This window comes from Carcharodon carcharias, chromosome 10, assembly GCF_017639515.1.
Source record: "Carcharodon carcharias isolate sCarCar2 chromosome 10, sCarCar2.pri, whole genome shotgun sequence".
In the NCBI taxonomy this organism is placed as follows: domain Eukaryota; kingdom Metazoa; phylum Chordata; class Chondrichthyes; order Lamniformes; family Lamnidae; genus Carcharodon; species Carcharodon carcharias.
In genome coordinates, this window is record NC_054476.1 from 123,100,669 (window position 1) to 123,119,831 (window position 19,163).

Consider the following 19,163-nt stretch of genomic DNA (forward strand, 5'->3'; position numbering starts at 1 on the left):
TACAAAAAAGGCTGTTTTCATTTTAATTATGTGTTTTACTCCAGGGTGTTTCTTTTTTCCTCCTGTTTGCTGTAAATGATGGATGGCGTTGGTAAATGGCAATTTTTTTCTCTCTGTCCTCATTTTTATTGTCCTATAAAGTACAACTTGCGCAAACCTGCTGCCACATGAAAATAGCCTATCATGGTAAACAATCCCTCAGAGCGTGTTTTGTGATGCACCTGCTTCGCAAATAGGTGACTTTTTGGCTTGGTTCATTTGGTTGGCTTTTGAGGCAGAAGCAGTTAAGGGTGCTTTTTAAAAAGAATCCAAGGGTGTTGGCAAAGGTGACTGGTTGAAAAATGCACCAAAGCAAGCTAGGCAGCTAATAAATCCTGCCTTATCTCTGATGAAAAGTTCACAAATATTATGTACTGTTCTCCAAACTGTTGGACTCAGATACTTGGGCCATATCATTTTCCGTTTTATAAATGTCTTTTTTACTGTGTCTGGAAAATGACTTCCACTGCTTTCTACTTGCTGCTGAAGTATGATAAGACCGTCCCTACCTCCATCTTTATAGCTTTCATCTTTTTGCTTTGCTTTGTAGCTCAAACCTTCTCAACACAGCTGCAGGGATAGTGACAGTGAAAGTATCAGCAGTGATTCTAAGGCTTCCAACCGGAGCTGCTCACATGAAAGACTGAGTGATGTAAGTATAAGACATCTGGCTAATGATCTTCACCACTGCGCCGCCCTCCATCTCCCACTCCCCCCCTCCCCCCACCCCGAACATCATTCCCTCCCTCTCCCCCCCACCCCCCCAAGCATCCCCAAACTCTCCTTAAATATACACTGTTATCAGCAAGAACTGGGCACCATGCAAACATATGCACATACCTTTATGAGAAATGTTGGGTGTTTAAATGGTTTGTGTTTGATGTGCTAATTATTCAAAAGTGCAATCAAATTCATGTCGTAATTAAAATTGTCAGTTGGCAGACAAGCTAAGAACTGAAAAAACATGGCATAACAAATGAAGTGAAATGATTCTGTGTGTAGCTATATGATGCTTCATCAGGCGTGAAATTAAATAAGTAATTTGATGTTAACGTCGGAAATTGAATTGATGCTTGCTGTCCCTGTTCTGATGATCCTGCATTTAAAGTAGCCCTGCACTTATACCGAGGCAACCCCTCCCCAGTGTACAATGTATTTGATAAGACTATATGTTTATATTAAATAAGTTAGGAAAAGCAATCAATGCACTGAATGAGCATCGGTCCATGATGGGGCCTAGTTCCCTCTTGGCCGCAGTTACTTTGACTCTCTGGCTCTGTGTGTGTGTATATTCCTCAAATTCAATTGGATATCTGTTCATACTTTCGCTTTGTGGTCTATTCAATTTAACATTTAACCCTTTGGCATTATCCTGTTACCTGCCGAAATGATGATGCCTTTCGTAAATGCTATTTTGCTCAGTGACATAGAAGCAGATTCATTAACCCAGTTGTCACTCTTACTGTTACCATCATGAGGTCTCATTGACAACTGCTCCCATGTCAATACTGCAGAGCTGTACAGAGAACCAAGTTCTGTACTTCTCAATTACTGATTTTTGGGGTGTGGGTGTTGCTAGCAAGGCCAGCATTTATTGCCCATTTCTAATTGCTCTTGAGAATGTAGTGTGAGCAGCTTTCTTGAACCGCTGCAATCTGTGTGGTGAAGATTTCCTTGTTGTTTTGATACAACTAAGTGGCTTGCTGAGCCATTTTGGAGGGCAGTTAAGACAAGAGGCAATCACATTGGAGACTGGAGCCACATTTAGGCCTGATCAGGTAAGAATGGCAGATTTTCTTCTTTAAAGGATATGAGTGAAGATATAAGGACATATTACAGCAATACAGAGAACCAAACTCTTTGCTTAAAATATTTTAGAGGCTATTTATAATTATCAATGTAGGGTTCAATGTAGATCCATTCATGAGAGAAAAAAAATGAATAAAATATCATGTTTTAGAGAAAAGATCTAGAGCTATACAAATACTATTTTGCACTGTGTATCATTAAAAAGTAAAGACTGGCATTACAAAGCTCAATTCAAGAAACCAATTTTTCTCTAACTTGACACATGCAGTAAATAGACCACGAGATTTGTTTTCTTGAATGCGTGCTGAGGTACATTTTTAAACTGATTAGTAATTCAGCCATGTCTTAATGGTAGTGCACTTGCCTCTGACTCAGCAGGTTGTGGGTTTAAGTCCCACTCAACGCACCTGAACACAAAATTTAGACTCAAAATTTATTCCTTTGCAGTGGTGAGCAAGCTCTGCATTGATCTATTGGATGTGACATTAAACCAAAGCACCAAATCCGTTCCCAGGTATTTTGAGAACAGCAGGGGAGCTATCCCTAGCACCCTGGCCAATATTTACCACTCGTCCAATACATATAAACAGATCATCTGGTCATTATCATATTGCTGTTTTTGGGCTTGCAGTGCACAGAATGGCTGCCATGCTGCCGACATGAACACATGATGCTTCAAATGTATTTCATTGGTGTAAAACACTTGGTGACCTTCTGAGGTTGTGAAAGGTACTGTATAAAATGGAAGTCTAGAAGTGCTTTGACTGAACAATGCATGGCCAAATAAGAGCCAGATAAGTATTTAGTCTTGTTTTATTTTAATTTTTAAAATTTTAAATACATTTTTGAAAATACGGTTTTGTTTGATATTTTTCTATGCACTTTCCTTTTACAGTTGCTGGGCCGTGATAGGAAATGCAACATGTTCAAAATTTTACATTCAGCATGTTAGATTTAGTATTATTTAGATGCAGAGTAAAGGCTCCTATCCTTTAGCCTTACAACTTGCTGCAATTCCTGCATCAGGTGAGGCTGACAAAAGTTTGCTCCTTGGGATTCTATTGGATTGAGGGGAATCTTCTCTTTCCCCACCCGTCTAGGCTGATTTTGAACTAGGCTCCCGGAACGTGTACTAACCCTTGTGAATATGTCTTTTTAAATAAACATCATCTTCACTACTCTGTCAGTAGTTTCCTGCAAGGTGATAGTGACTGCATCCGACAACCAAAGTAGATAATTTAATGTTGAATGCCCTTGGCTGGTTGTGTATTGTTGGGGGGCATGGTAGGGGGCTTGGGGGGGTGGGGGGGTGGTGGTGGTGGTGGCATCTGATTTCTCATGCAAGTGTACCTAATCCTTAACCATCTATTGGAAGAAAAGTGTTTTGTTGGCTTCTAGTTCTTCAATGAGCATGTCTGATCTCATGGCTGGACTTATAAGGAATGTGCTCTGATCATTCCCCTAGCCACACCCAAGTGCAAATACTCCTGGACAGCCTTGGGACTCGAGGGCATAATTTAGTTTTCACCGTGATACTTGGAATAATGACCTGGATTTTCACCTTGGAGATGGTTAGTGGGAGTCAGGAAAATCCCCAGCTTTGTACATCCGCCTCAAGAGAAATTATCTGTAAAGATGGGATCTCCATTGCCAGGGTGGCGGGTCCAGGATGCAGCTGGGTCAGCCGACCTGGGAAAGAGGTCAGAGGCAGCCACAGGGGCTGCTGGGTGCCGAGGCAGGCTGTTTAAAAAGCCCACAATCGTGCTGTGGGGCTTCATCCCAGTTATAATTTTTATAGAAACGCTGTCTAGCCGTCACCCCTCACACCCCCTCATCCCCCCACACACTCTCCATACACAATCCATGTCACCTTGTGCCCTTCCACCCACCCTCCATGGCCCCTCATAATCCCTATGCCAAGCAGTGGCCCTTCCATGCCCATTGACCTACTATGCACTGTATAGAACCAATGAACCATTTGGCGACAATAGGATGTGTGAAAAAACAATCATTCGTTCATAACTCCACAATGTTAAAAAAAGTCTGTTCACTACAGGGCAATATAAGTATCAATTATCCAGATCCTTTAAAGTATCAATAGCCGAAATTGCAAGCAATTGAAACTTCTCAATTTTGTGTAAATGAACATTGTACAATTGACAGCAGAGATCAGAGAGCCAGAGTTGTCAACTAATGTTTTCCCTGAAGCTCAGATGTTTTAGTACTCTAATGGATTTCTGAGCTGTCAGCTAAGTGTACATAATGTGGCTTGGCTGAGAGCCTAGAAATCCATTAATCTGTTGAAACACCTGAATCGAGACCCGCCTGCTATTTTTAAATCATCCTCGAGTCATTCCGAATTGGCAAAAAATCTGGGCCAGTGTGTTCCTGCAGCAGTACAACTACTCTCAAATGAACTAATCTCGTCTGATAATGCAAGGACAATTTATTTAAATGTATTTGAGGTACTGCTGTTATGTAGTGCATGATATGTTAAGAGTGCCATGTAGGTCCAGGCTGGGTATCTGGTTGCCGCAGCCTTTTAAGATGCAATCATTTTCTTTCCCCTAATTCTTCTCGCAGGATTTGGCCACTGGCAGGCGAAAGAAAAGGGTCCAGAAGCAAGGGTGGTCCAATATCAAGGAGAGAATCACCCATTGATATTTTTCACTTTCTAGATAAGAACACGTGTAAGCATTCTTCCAGTTGAGCACTTAGTTTCTGCAGCACCACTCAGGTTTGTTAGCCTGTTCTAATTATATGCCTCAGATTCGCAGAATGGTTACAGTGCAGAAGGAGACCATTCTGAAGGAGCAATTCATCTAGTGCCATTCCCTGGCCTTCTCCCCATAGCACTGCACATTCCTTCTTTTCAGATAATAATCCAATTTGTTCTTGAATGCCTTGATTGACACTGTCTCCACTACAATCTCAAGCAGTGCATTCCAGACCCTAAGCAATCACTGTGTGAAAAGTTTTTCCTCATGTTGCCATTAAATCTTTTGCAAATCACCTTAAACCTGTGCCCTCTGGTTCTTGATCCTTCCACCAATGGGAACAGTTTTTCCCTATCTACTTTGTCCAGACCCCTCATAATTTTGGATACCTCTACTAAATCTTCTCTTAATCCCCTAATGAAGAAAAAGAGGAAGACAGGTTATAATGGCATCCAAAACAAAAACAGAATTAGCTGGAAAAACTCAGCAGGTCTGGCAGCATCGGCGGAGAAGAAAAGAGTTGACTTTTCGAGTCCTCATGACCCTTCAGCAGAACTGGGTGAATCCAAGGAGAGGGGTGAAATATAAACTGGTTTAAGGGAAGTGGGGGTGTTGGGTGGGGGGAGAGAAGTGGAGGGGGGGTGGTGTGGTTGTAGGGACAAGCAAGCAGTGATAGGAGCAGATCACCAAAAGATGTCACAGACAAAAGAACACAGAGGTGTTGAAGTTGGTAATATTATCTAAACGAATGTGCTAATTAAGAATGGATGGTAGGGCACTCAAGGTATAGCTCTAGTGGGGGTGGGGGGGCATTAAAGATTTTTTAAAAATGGAAATAGGTGGGAAAAGAAAAATCTATATAAATTATTGGAAAAAACAAAAGGAAGGGGGAAGAAACAGAAAGGGGCTGGGGATGGAGGAGGGAGTTCAAGATCTAAAGTTGTTGAATTCAATATTCAGTCCGGAAGGCTGTAAAGTGCCTAGTCGGAAGATGAGGTGCTGTTCTTCCAGTTTGCGTTGGGCTTCACTGGAACAATGCAGCAAGCCAAGGACAGACATGTGGGCAAGAGAGCAGGGTGGAGTGTTAGAATGGCAAGCGACAGGGAGGTTTGGGTCTTTCTTGCGGACAGACCACAGGTGTTCTGCAAAGCGGTCGCCCAGTTTACGTTTGGTCTCTCCAATGTAGAGGAGACCGCATTGGGAGCGACGAATGCAGTAGACAAAGTTGGGGGAAATGCAAATGAAATGCTGCTTCACTTGAAAGCAGTGTTTGGGCCCTTGGACGGTGAGGAGAGAGGAAGTGAAGGGCCATGCATGGACATGGGGAGGTGCCATAGGTGGGGGTTGAGGAGTAGGGAGTGACCCTACCGGGACACCCTCGTCCACTCCTCCATCACCCCCTACGTAAACTGGGCGACCGCTTTGCAGAACACCTGCGGTCTGTCCGCAAGAATGACCCAAACCTCACTGTCGCTTGCCATTTTAACACTCCACCCTGCTCTCTTGCCCACATGTCTGTCCTTGGCTTTATTTATATAGATTTTTCTTTTCCCACCTATTTCCATTATTTTTAAATCTTTTATGCCCCCCACCCCCACTAGAGCTATACCTTGAGTCCCCTACCATCCATTCTTAATTAGCACATTCGTTTAGATAATATCGCCAACTTCAACACCTCTGTGTTCTTTTGGCTGTGACATCTTTTGATGATCTGCTCCTATCACTGCTTGCTTGTCCCTACAACCACACCACCCCCCTCCACTTCTCTCCCCCCACCCAACAGCCCCCCCGCACCCCCCACCTTAAACCAGCTTATATTTCACCCCTCTCCTTGGATTCACCCAGTTCTGCTGAAGGGTCATGAGGACTCGAAATGTCAACTCTTTTTTTCTCCGCCAATGCTGCCAGACCTGCTGAGTTTTTCCAGGTAATTCTGTTTTTGTTTTGGATTTCCAGCATCTGCAGTTTTTGTTTTTATTATAATGGCATCCATATTGTTAGGAACTAGAGTTAGTTTTCAGTAAGTTATATTTGTGTTTTGTGTGTGTTAGGAACAAGATACAGCTTTAACTTTAACTTATATATTTTTTTTATTTCCCTGTCAAGAAAGGTGAATCCTGGGTTTGAATTCATTTTAGAGATTCTGTAAAACGGAGCTGAGAAGACTCTAAACTCCTTTTGTATACCTGTATTTTTAATGCAGCTTTACAACTCTTGGGCCTGAATTTTCAGCTCGACAGCTGGGCACGATCGACAGGCCCAGGAGTGTTTGGGGAATGGATCACTGACCGCGATCGGCCCCCGACCATGATTTCACGCTGGCTGGCCAATTAGTGGCTAGCCATTAAGAAAAGCGTGCTGAAATGCTCAGTGCCGCTGAGGTGGGGGTGGGAGGAAGGGGACTGCTGAGGTCAGCGCGGGTGTGGGGGTGCACTCACATTAAGCTCCCTGAAGATAGAAAGCTGCCTCAGGGAGCTGAAGAATTCAAATCCAATCAAAACAGATTTTAAAATCTGGAAAAAAAACGCCCATGCAACAGAAACAGACACCTGAACATATACGAGGTGGAAATTCTGTGCATACATTTTTTTTTAAAATTAATATCGGAAAGCTCATCCTGCCCTTGGGTGAGGTTTCCTCAAAAAGGAAAAGCCGCCTGGCCAATTTGCTTGCCCGCCAACCGTAACTTTGGATGGGCAGTGAAAAATCAGGTTACATTAATTATTACGTTAATAGCCTTAATAGCCCTCTTAATTGTTGGCAGGCACACTCGCCGACAGAAATACTGCATGAGGGTGCGATGACGTCGGGACACTCACCCGACATCACCATGCATTATTTCGCACTTGAGCGTGTTGGGTGCGCCCGCAAGCCAAGCGAAAAATTCTGCGCTTAAAGTGAAGAGCTGCGGTGCCAAGGTGGGGTTAGTAGCTTAGGGAAGTTAAAACAAACCACAAGGTAGAAAAAGCTGTGCTGTTGCTTAGCCACAGGGTCGAGAGAGAGAGAGAGAGAGACCCACAGAGAGACAGGGAGAAACAGAAAGCAGTTTTAGTTCAGTTGGTATGTGAAAGCCACAGGGCAGAATTTTACGACCCAGTTTTGGCGGGGGTGGGGCCGTAAAATGCGGCGAGCCGTTCAAAAGCCCATTGACTTCGGCGGGACCATAGAATTCCACCCACAGTGTGAAGACAGAAAGGTCTCAGAGCAAAGAAGAAAGATCTCAAAGCCAGGGAGTGGGACAGAAAGCAGGTATCAGGAAGACCTTCCAGTCAAAGGAAAAGAACAGGAATCTGAAAAAGGTCCTGTTAAGTGAAGTTAAGAGTGAGGAGCAGAGGAAAAGGCTTCAATTTAAAAGACAGAACTGCAAGAAGCAAACATGGAACAGAGTGGGCTTGCGAGAAGCCGGCAGATCCGAGGAGACAGCCAAAGGTGGGTGACTCCTTATTATCGGCCTGTGAAGCAGTGGTGTTCTTTTGGCATGGCTGAGTATCTGGGAGAGTGAGTGGAAGGCGAAGCTTGAATGCACATAGCGATCCAGGATAGAGGAACATTGGAAGGAGAGATCAAAACCCTGGAAGTGGATCCTTGTGGAAGATGTCTGAGAGAAAGTGTCGTTTGGGAGAAGATCCAAAGTGAGTTCTTCAAGAGTGGCAATTGGAAACCCTTGTATGAAAGACGGAGTTCAGTGAGACTGATTGACTCATGGTGTAACAAGCGCCTGGGGGAGATGATAAGATATCCATAGCATCTGCTTTGGTTGGTATCTGCCACTTGGTTTCGGAGTATGATGTACCTGACCACAGTCCGCCTATTAGTTCACCTGGATTGTAAACTTACTGGAAAATTAGAGAATAAGATAGATTTTGTAACTTGTGTTATTCTTATGATTCTGTATATATCTGTAAAGGTATTGTAGTGGGTGAAGGAGTGGTGTAATATAGTTGATCTCTTGTTTTATTCTTTTGTTAAAAGTTCATCAGCTGACTCAGTAACTCTTTTCAGTAGCTGCCCTCCACGTTTCTAAACAAAAAATAAAAATTAGGATCAATCAAACCAGGTCCCACCCTGGGATCTGACTTGTCCAGCAGTGACATCAGCTGGGATCATAACAATATGAGCAGCTGTCCATGGAATGAATTTCATTAAGTATATTAAAGCAAAATGTGGATCCTGGACATCTGAATGAAAGCAGAAAGTTATGAAAATACTCAGCTGGTCAGGCAGCGTTTGTGGAGAGGGAATTAGGTCACACTTCAGGTCAATGAGCTTCTCTGCCAGAACAAAATGCCAGCTGGTTGCGGCAGTTAATGGACATTAAGTATCTCTGGCGTTAAGTGAACGGGAGATTAAAGTGAGAAGGTAGAGCAGCAATTAACCCAGAAGTGACCCCAGCCATCCTCCTCCTACATCCTTGGCACCTACCGCAGACTCTCTTTCAAGGATTTTTAGGGTACTTGCTCATACAGAATTAGTAGCTGAATTGGGGGAGGCGGTGGCACAGTGGTTTTGTCACTAGACCAGTAATCCAGAGACCCAGGGTAATGCTCTGGGGATTTGGGTTTGAATCCCATCATGGCAGATGGTGAAATTTCAATGCAGTAAAAATCAGGAATTAAAAGTCTGATGATGACCCACGAAACCATTGCTGATTGTCAAACCCCAGCCGGTTCACTAGGGAAGGAAATCTGCTGTCCTTACCTGGTCTGGCCTTCATGTGACTCCAGACCCACGACAACGTGGTTGACTCTTAAATGCCCTCTCAATGAGGGCAATTGGGGATGGGCAATAAATGCTGGCCTAGCCAGTGACACCCACATCCCATGAATGAATTGAAAAAGAGTTAAGGATTTTTCCTTTGCATGTTCTCTCTTGCTTGTTGTCAGTTGTCTTCTGCAAGCAGAGTAGAAATGAATAGTTCCAATTGTTGAGACATCATGCAGTGATATCTATATCAATGTTTGGTCCCTAGTGAATATGTTGACTTGTAAACTCAGGGATATTTGATGGGCAGATTATTTTAGGCTCAGTGCAGAAATGCCAACTGCCAGCAGTTCACACTGCCAGTCACTGCTGCCTTCGTCCTGTTGACATGCATTTGCCACTTCAACTCAGTGTACTTCTACAGCCAGCTGCACTTGAAGCCACATGTTAAAATTACTCTGCAACAAACACCTGTTGATTCAGTACGTGAAATTTTTGCATATGCATGAATCAGCAATACTTCATGAATACTCAGAATTGTTTGTATTTGTGAACCATGAAAATCTTTGTGCACATGCATGGAAGCCAAAGAAGCACATGGGTCCCTCCTCTTGGATCTAGCTCTTGCTAGCAGACAGGTGACAGGATCTATTGAATTTGTGAGGCCTCCTTATTTCAAGAGTAAGGATTAAATCAGTGGAGCATTGTTCATCTGAAAAAAGATCCCTCACCTCTTAAGAACAGATTAATAAAAATTAAACTTTAGTGGATTTTCACTATTATTCACTTATCACTAAGTACTCTGAGGGCATTAAGAGTCACCTATGTATGTGCAAAACTACTGTTACAGAGGCCAGATGGGTAGGTTTCCTGTCCCTGACAATATTAGTGAACTAGTTTTAACAATCTGACAGCTTTGATGATCACTTTCTGCTGTTAGCCCACAAATCACCAGACTTGCTGACCTCGATTTTACAACTTACAATGATGGAATTTGAACTCTCAACCTCTGGACTGCTAGTCTAATGCTTTTCTGACCGACCACCCGCCTTCACCCTCATCCAAAACTCTGCTGCCCGTATCCTAACTTGCAGCAAGTCTGGTTCACCCATCACTCACTGACCTGCACTGGCTCCCAATCCAACAATGCCTCAATTTTTAAATTTTCATCCTTGTTTTCAAATTCCTCTATGGCCTCACACCTCCCTATCTCTAAATTCCTACAGAAGGTCTCTGCACGCCACCAATTATGGCCTCTTGCGCATCCCCAATTTAATCATTGGCAGCCATCTTTCAGCTGCCTAGTCCCTAAATTCTGGAATTTCCCCCTTAAACCTCTCCATCTGTCTCTGCTACTTTAAAACGCTTCTTAAAACCCAATTATGGAATCAAGGCAATGAGATGTTGTTAAGGTCATGGTCAACCATGATCTAATTGAATTATGGAACTGGCCTGAGGTACTAAATGGCCTTCTCCTGTTCCCATTGTTATTCTGGTGGAAGTGGACGCCTTTTGTCACAAAGAGTATATGGAAGCATAAGTTTAGATCAGGGATGAGCAAGATGCCAGGGTTGCCTGCAGATAATCTCATGCAGCTGCGTTAAGATAGAGAAGAGGAGAGAGCCAATGATATATCCTTGGGGGAGTCCAGCAATAAATGTATGGAGGTGGTAAAAGAAAATCATTGTTGGAACTAAGACTATGATCGTATGAGTGCAAATAATGAGAACAATCCCATAAAGCTGGACAATGGAGGAGAGTTGTTGAAGGCAGATGGCAGGGTTGAATATGTCAAAAGAAACAGAGAGGACACAAAATGAAGTGTAAGGTGTTAAAGTCATAATGTCACAGTCACAGAGACTTTTGTTTGTGCTTGCCTGTTAGGGTTGTTCCAGTACTGTAGGATGGAAAACTAATTGGAAAGATTCAAGTGGGAAGTTTTAGAAGAGATGAGCATGGATTTGGGGACAACAGTTCATTCAGCAGCTGTTTATAAGGATTTGTAAGGGGTGGGGCAGGTTGATGGAGGGGTGATGGAAGTGCTTTTGACAGGACGAAGCACTGTCAACTACTATGTGAGGCCGGAAGGGTTGGTTGGTCAGTAATTTAGTGAGAATGGGGTCTAGGGAGAAGAAATATTGGTCGTCCGGACAGGATGAGCTTGGAGAGAACATAGGATAAAGGAGAAAGTAGAAATAGAAAGCGGTTCAAGGTAAGGCTGAGGTCAAGTAACTTGGAGAGAGCCTTCATTTGACAGGGTAGAGTGGAAAGCAGTAGAAGCAAGTGACTGGACTCTCTCTCAGTAGCAAAGAAATAATGTGCTTTGTGTTGTTAGAGGTGAGGATTGAGGGGGCAAGGGAAAGGGGTTTAAGTAGATAGTTGTTGGTGAAGTAAAGAAATCAGGGGTTAGCTTACCTCTCCTAGAATATTGCATAACTTTGGTAGAGCGGATTGCGGCTCAGTGGAGCTTGATGCTGTGCACCTCATCTGATGGTGGATTGCTAAGCCAAGTGTGCAATAGATATACGCTCAAGTCTGTGCCCACTGGACATAAGGGATTGAAGATGAGGGTGGTGGGGTCTACACTGTGTGACATAGTATAGCTTTAAAAAATGAGTAAAATGTGGGGAAATACAAATGAAAAGCTTGATCATAATCTGAGAATATTGCTAATGTATGCTGAAACACAGAAAGCTGAAAGGTAGATGAAAATTTCACACTTTTCTGGTGAGGAATAAATATTCAGAAAATCCACTAACACAGTGAACCCCATTACACTGTATGTGTTCCAGTGACCAGGATAACAAATTACAATGGTTCTGACCTTTCCTTCACGTCATTTTCTTTTATTTACCTCCTGTTTGAAGACCACTACTGAATAAAAATGATCCCTTTCCATTGATATGACTACTGATGCTTCACATGGAATTCTGCAGATATTGCAGACAAGTTCTCAGCTTGTCTGAACTGACAAAACTTGATGGACTCAACTGACATTGGCACTGCTGTACTTTTTTTTACCTCGACCAAGTTACTGAAGATCTTGTAAAGAAACATCAAAGTAGAATATGTGGTCGTTGTTTGGGCACTCATTGGTTACATTTGATGTTTGAACAATATGATGTGGTCATTAGTGTGATGGGTATTAATGAGAGCCAAGGGGTTGCTGCAACATTCATCTTTTACCTTGTACTTCAGATAATATGCTGTCTTCAACCTTGACAACTTCAGGCAAAAGAAAAAGTGAACTAGGTTGCCCTTACTAAAAATTGGTGAGCAATTAAACCATTTAAATGAAGAGACTCTTTAGCCATGTGAAAACATGGATATTAATCTTTTAAAGACTGCAATTTATACATAAGAGTTTTTTTTCAGATTTTGTATTGCAATGCAGTAATATGCATTTAAAACTTGTCATTCCTGGTGTGTATTTTTATTAAGTTAATTGCACACAATTATTTTTTTTAAGTGTAGGCTAATGCAGTCTGCTGACAATCACATTGAATAAATTGTTTCTTAAACATTTATCTACAATGTTGTTGCAGTGCACCAGAAATGAATTGGTACACTGTATTTAAAATGGATTTCTAAATGGTCTGGTTTTCACCATCCTATCTAAGTAGATTTACCCCCACACATGTTGTCATGATTTTATCAAGATTTAGTTTGAGAGAAAATGTTTTTATTATCCCAAACTATTAATGTAAACTTACAGAGATGCAACAGTGGATTCTTTTTTATGTCTGGAATTCAAGTTTAATTCCAGTCTAGACTGATTGAAAATTTCCCCCATTGGCTGCTGGGGACTTACATATGATATGAATTTGGGAAGTTACAGAGCAGTGACTTGAATTTGGCAACAAATTGGCCACCTTGTTCAGAGACGCCACAGGATGGCTGATGTGGCCAATTTTTACAATGTGGAAGTGCTGCAGTAATGTCTTCTGACATTAGAGCCGTATAGTGGTAAAGTTCCTCTTCCCATAGGAAGGCATGCCAAGAGACCGCCAACAAAGCTGCCAAGATATCTAAATGCTATTTCTTCAGACCGTGAAACAACTACCTGACAATGACCATGGGAACTAGCCTTCTTGGGGTTTGAGTCAGCACAGATGGAAAGTTGCAGCCATTTGCTGTGAGTACACCTACAGTTACCATGCAGCATAAGAATGGCACATGCAAAAGCAATAGCATTTAACTGTGTCCTGATTCTTGGCTTCACCTCTTTGCTGACATGCTCCATTGTTGCCATAAGGAGATGACACCACAGAGTGGCAGAGGGACAATATTTATAAGTAAGCTTGTGCAGTCATGTTTCATCTTCTAATTTAACAGTCTACAAGGTTAGTTGGCGGAAGCAGGTCCTTCAGGCCGACAATGTTCACCCACAAGTTGAACCAGACACCAGCTGAAAGTTACATATTCTGAAGGGTATTACCAAGTTTAAGAAATAAATATCTAGCATCTTTCATGGCCACCAGATGTCTAGAAGTGCTTTACAGCCAATGAAGTACTGTTGCAATGTAGCTAACACAGCAGCCAATTTGCACACAGCAAATTCCCACAAACATCAATATGATGACCAGTAATCTGTTTTTGTATTGTTAATTGAGGTTCAAATATTGGCTAGGACACCAGGAATATCCCTTCTTCTTCAAAGCAGTACCATGGGGCCTCTACCTGAGAGGGGATGAAAGGCAGCACCTCTAACAGAGCAGCACAGCCTCAGTACTGCACTGGAGCATCAGCCTTGGTTTTTGTGCTCAAGTCCTGGAGTGGGACTTGATCCCACAACCTTCTGACTCAGAGACGAGAGTGCCACCAACAGAGCCACAGCTGACACACGTTTAAGAAGCATATTTAAAGAAGGAACATTGGGTATGTCATAGATCATGGGGTAAATAAGGCATGAGTAACCTTGAGCTGGAGGCTCAAGATAGTTAAACTGTTGCTGGATGAAGGCCCACCATTTTCATCGGCTCTTTGCATCAATTTACGATCCCAAACTCAGGTTTAATTTTGAAAGAGAGGATTCTTTGGGAGGAAGGGCGGTCCAACCGCTTGTCATCTTGATCTGGATCATGTAATTTTGACCCATCATGGCTGTCACTAAACATTAAGTAATTTCAGTGGCATTTGTGCACAGATAGCTAGTGCAGTTGAAGTACCTCCAAGGAGTTCTTTGGCTTTGATTTTGAGGAATTGCCACTCAATATCTTAGACAATATTAAGAGTGGCTTTGGTATACTTGAAAATTCCATTGAAATAGGAAGGGTTCAGAACACAAGCTGCACCCCAGTGGCCTCTGCTCATGGAGATGGGTGGGTGCCTTCAGGATTCAAAATTCCTTTGGGATCGACTAAATGTGGGTTAAAATCTAGGAACTCCCTCTCTAACAGCACTGTGGGTGTACCTACACCACAGGGACTGCAGCAGTTCAAGAAGGCAGCTCACCACCATCTTCTGGGCCAATTAGGGACGGGCAATAAATGGGCCAGCGATGCCCACATCCCATAAATGAATTTTTAAAAAGTACCACACACAAAGTTAATCAAGAAATTTGACCGGAGGTACGGTAGCAGAGTGGTTGCGCTACAAGTCTCACTGATGATCCTGAGACTTGAGTTCAAGTCCGGCCATGGAAGCTAAGGAATTTAACTTAAATAAATGTGGAATCAAAAAAGTATTAACATCAAGTAATAGTGACCATAAGACAACCAGATTTGTTGTAAAAACCCATCTGATTCACCAATGTCCTTTTGGAGAGGGAAGATCTTGCCTATGTGTGACTAAGGACCAACAACAATGTGCCCTCAGAAATGGTCTAACAAGCCAATCAGTTCTGTAGGGATGGCAATAAATGCTGGCCAGCGAATTAATAAAAATAATTTGCATACTGTGAGTGATGAACGAGACAAGTTCAGTGAAGGTTGTCAGAAATGAAGATGAAGAGGAAAGTTGTACTTTTTTAAGTGTTGCCTATCTGTCTGCCCACCTGAAATCTATATGTGGTGGAGTAAATGGTGAATTAATACTGCAGCAATGAGCCCAACATTGCAATTGGGAGTATTTCCAATGTGGGCTCATTCTAAAAACACTGCAACTGAAGCTGTTAAACACTGGAGTGAAGCCAGAGTTGGTGGCATATAAAAGCGGACCTAGTATTCCTCTTAAGTATGCCTTAGAAGCCCATGATAATGGCATTGCAGTGGGGTTTAATGCACCTGTGCTACTCTGTTATGGTTTCAAAGTGCACTGAGCTATGCTGTAACTGGAGCATGACTTGGACCAGCCAGTTATGTGGAGAAATTTCACTTCTTCCACCTTGTTACATTTCTCTACAGGTGCATAACATAGACCTTAATACCCAGTTGTCAAGTCACATCAACACACCATACTTCCCACTGACTGAAAATGTGCAGTCTCTTTAAAAGCTAATTACTGAATAACTCAAGATTGCTGTTTACATGGTGTCACAGATGGATTTACCAAATTAGATGTTTTAATACTGTCTTGAAAAAAATAGAAACACTCTTTCTGAGTTGATTCTGATTATATTATTTTACACTGTGAATTAGTTGATCTAGCTGGCTGGATTGAACAGGTCCTATTCCATATTACTGAAGATTTGCCTTTTGGAAAATATCTATAGTAGGCCAGAAAACCCACTGCAGAAGCCAAGCAACCCCTGGCTTCGCCTCCTAAGTTATCCTTGCAGTCATCTTGGAGCCAGTCATGTTTATTGGTTGGCTGCAGTTAATGTCCCTCAACAGTTTTTTGTCTCATGTTGAACTGGGTGGGCTGAATTTAATGCCAGCAGCCAATGGCAGGCCAGAAAGTCGAGAACAACCCCACCTTAACTGTTCCTGGGAGCCTCGGCCTGACCCTGTGCCCATCAGGCAGTTAACTACCTGGTGTCGGGGCTCCAGACCCTTTATGAGGCAAGATTCTGAGTCCAAGGCTCTTCAGTGCCAGCAGTGTCACTGGATATGGTGGCCACTGTTGGAACTACACCTGACCAGGAGCAGGCCCCACAACCTGGATGAGTGTGTGTGTGTGTGTGTGTGTGTGTGTGTGTGTGTGTTACAGGGTGCCCAATCAGGAAGCCAGTGCCCCGAGCCCACAGGGAGGATGCCAGATTTTACTGGGTCATCTGTCCACATGGCGGGGCTCCTCATGGTGACAGGAAAAGACCCTTACGTGGTCCTTGATTGGCCACTTAAGGACCACAATTGGCTCTGGACGGGAAGGCTGTCCTACACCTTCCCTGGCCATGAGTGAATTGGATAGAGTCAGGAAGGCAATAGGACTCCATCTTAACTCCACATTCAAAGGCGCTGCTGTGCCTCAATGCCCCCCAACCCAACCCCACCACTTTGCTATCTATCCCATTGGCAGGGTTAAATTCTGCTCGTGGTATTCTGAATACACCATGCAATTCATTATCTGTTTCATTAATTACAAAGCTCTTGTGTCTGGTTTATTCAAAGGAGATTAGATATTTGAAATAAAAACAAAAATACTCAGTTTGAGATTGAATTCGCTCTGTTTTCATACTTGCATCCATTAGATGTTGATTAGACAGGGAAGTTGTTCCATTCCTAAATTCCCATGCTGGAGAAATGGGAACAGAGATTATGGGATTAGCTATGTGTCCATTATTTCCTTCTCTGACAGTTCCACATCACCACTTATAAAAAGTTTACTTCACTTTATTTTCATCATGCTCGGGTGTCATGACTGTGGATTAGATTTAAGATTTTCAGGTCTAAACAGATATGAAGCCGTTTCTGCTTATAGCAGAATTGATTTGGGCCAGGAAGATACAAGGATCCTGGTTGACAGGAGGGAGCTTGGGCTAGGGCTGGAAATTTGGGTTTATGGGGATTTTGAGTGGCAGGGATCCAGAGTGATGTAATAGGATTCACAGGATGGGTAGGGCCTGGGCCCTTGGCAGCTTAGGCTAATTCAGAGGAGGGGGCGGAGTAGCTGGTGGATGAGGGTGAATTTCTGTGTGGAGCGTGCAATAGCTGATAAGGGTTTAGGGGTCTGGTGGGATGCAGACTACAAGAGCAAAGGGTGTAGATGGCATTGGGAGCTCAAATTCATGAAAGGGTAAGCAGCACTTGATGGGATCAGAATCCTGGTGAGTGGAATGACAGGTGGTCTCTCAGGACAATATCTGGTGAGGAGGATGCACCTGTTGAAACTTGGGTTGGTGGGTGGGGTAAAGGACGCTGTGGCGAGTAGATTATCTACAAGACTTTCCCGTCTCTGAAAACCATGTCTTAGTAGCAGCAGTATTTGCTGTTTAAACAAAACATTTCTTTCATATTTCCCTCCTCTGACAGCCCAAAAGTGATCATGCCTTCTGTGGCACTGGGCATCCTTGACTGGTGCCTAAACATACCACTCCAACATGCTAAATGCAACATGTGGCTCTGTTGACTCTTTTCCCAATCCCACACCAGGTCATGCAGCACCTTACACCCAAGGACATAAAGAAAGAAAGAAAAAATGCCAAAGAAGCAATACTAGAAAAGATGAGAGAAAATATGAGTGTGGAATGGGAGAGAGAAAGAGAGAGATATAATATATGAGTTATAGTTTTCAACTGGCTTCTGTGTAACTACAATATTCAGATTTTGCCATGACAGTTGGTGTTTCTTGACAGTTAGACTGGGAAGTTCAATTCCCTGTAGACAAATTTGAGGCATGTGAGAGAGCTATGCATGATAGGAGTAGTAATTTTATCCTTGTTCCTGTGGAACCACACTATCCAGAATGCCACAATTGTTAATTGTATACTAATTGTGTTTAATTGTACGCAGGTGGTGGGCATTAACTAGTGATTTGCTTGAATCGCTATAAATAGACATAGACAGGAACTGTGGTTATTGGATTAGGAGGTGCATGCTTGTGATGTGTAACTCTGTAAATAAATATAAAAATGTGTAAAGATTGGCTCCAGTTCTATCATTCACCAACTGGCTTTCTGGAATATGACAACAATGATCTGGATCTCTTGGCAACAAGATACAAACTAATGGGCATGAATGGTAGAAAAAATGACAAATAAAAGGGATCAGAGAGGATGTCTATGTTGTGCTTTGAATCTGACTGTGTGCAATTGGATATTGTGCCCAGAATCACCGTTAACAAAACCAAACATTGAGGGGTGACCTCTAGTTCAGGGGCTTATTGGTGAAATTTTGAGAAATACAAATCACTATGGGAAGAAAGATGAGGAAGAAATACTTTTTATGACACTGCAATTATGGCAAAGAGGAAGGAAGGTTTTGAGTGGAAAAAAAACAAATATAAGGTGTTTGCATCTTAAGCAAATGCTGCAAATTAATCTTGTGAAGTAGATTAAATAAATAAATATTTGATATTAGAAAGGAGTGAACTTACATTAATGTAGCAACTTCTCACATCCTTAGAATTTCCCCAGGTACATCAGATTCAGTGAAATACTTGGTTGTGTATGCAATGTGGCAGTAATGTATGCAACAGAAAATCTCAGAAACAACAGATGAGGTGAATGACAAATTAATTTGAATTTGACAATGCTGATTAAGGACAAATGTTAGCCAGGAAACTAAGAGAACTCCCTGTTCCTCCTAGTAGAGTACCAGGGGATGATTTGTCTCATCAGAAAGATGCACTTTTAACAGTGTATCATTCCCTTCGTAATAAACCAAAGCGTTACCTGGGTCCTGGAGTGGGGCATCAGCACACGATACTACCAATGGAACTAAGCCAATGCTTAACTGAAAACCTAGGGGTGTGGGAAGTGGATTCCTGGCAGTTCGTGATAAAAGTTTGACCACTGCGCAGAGAATTGGCCCAGTAAGACTAGCTGGAAGAATTTCCATGGGAGATCGAATCGTAACT

The 19,163-nt window shown here is 42.6% G+C and overlaps 1 protein-coding gene across 1 annotated transcript in view; it reads left to right on the forward strand.

Moving 5' to 3' along the window:
- Positions 1-19,163, forward strand: part of LOC121282868 (autism susceptibility gene 2 protein-like) — a 546,939-nt gene that overhangs the window by 525,294 nt on the left and 2,482 nt on the right. Inside the window, exon 3 of the mRNA XM_041196681.1 lies at positions 590-691. Coding sequence (XP_041052615.1) covers positions 590-691 — 102 coding nt within the window. The remainder of the gene's footprint in view (positions 1-589; positions 692-19,163) is intronic.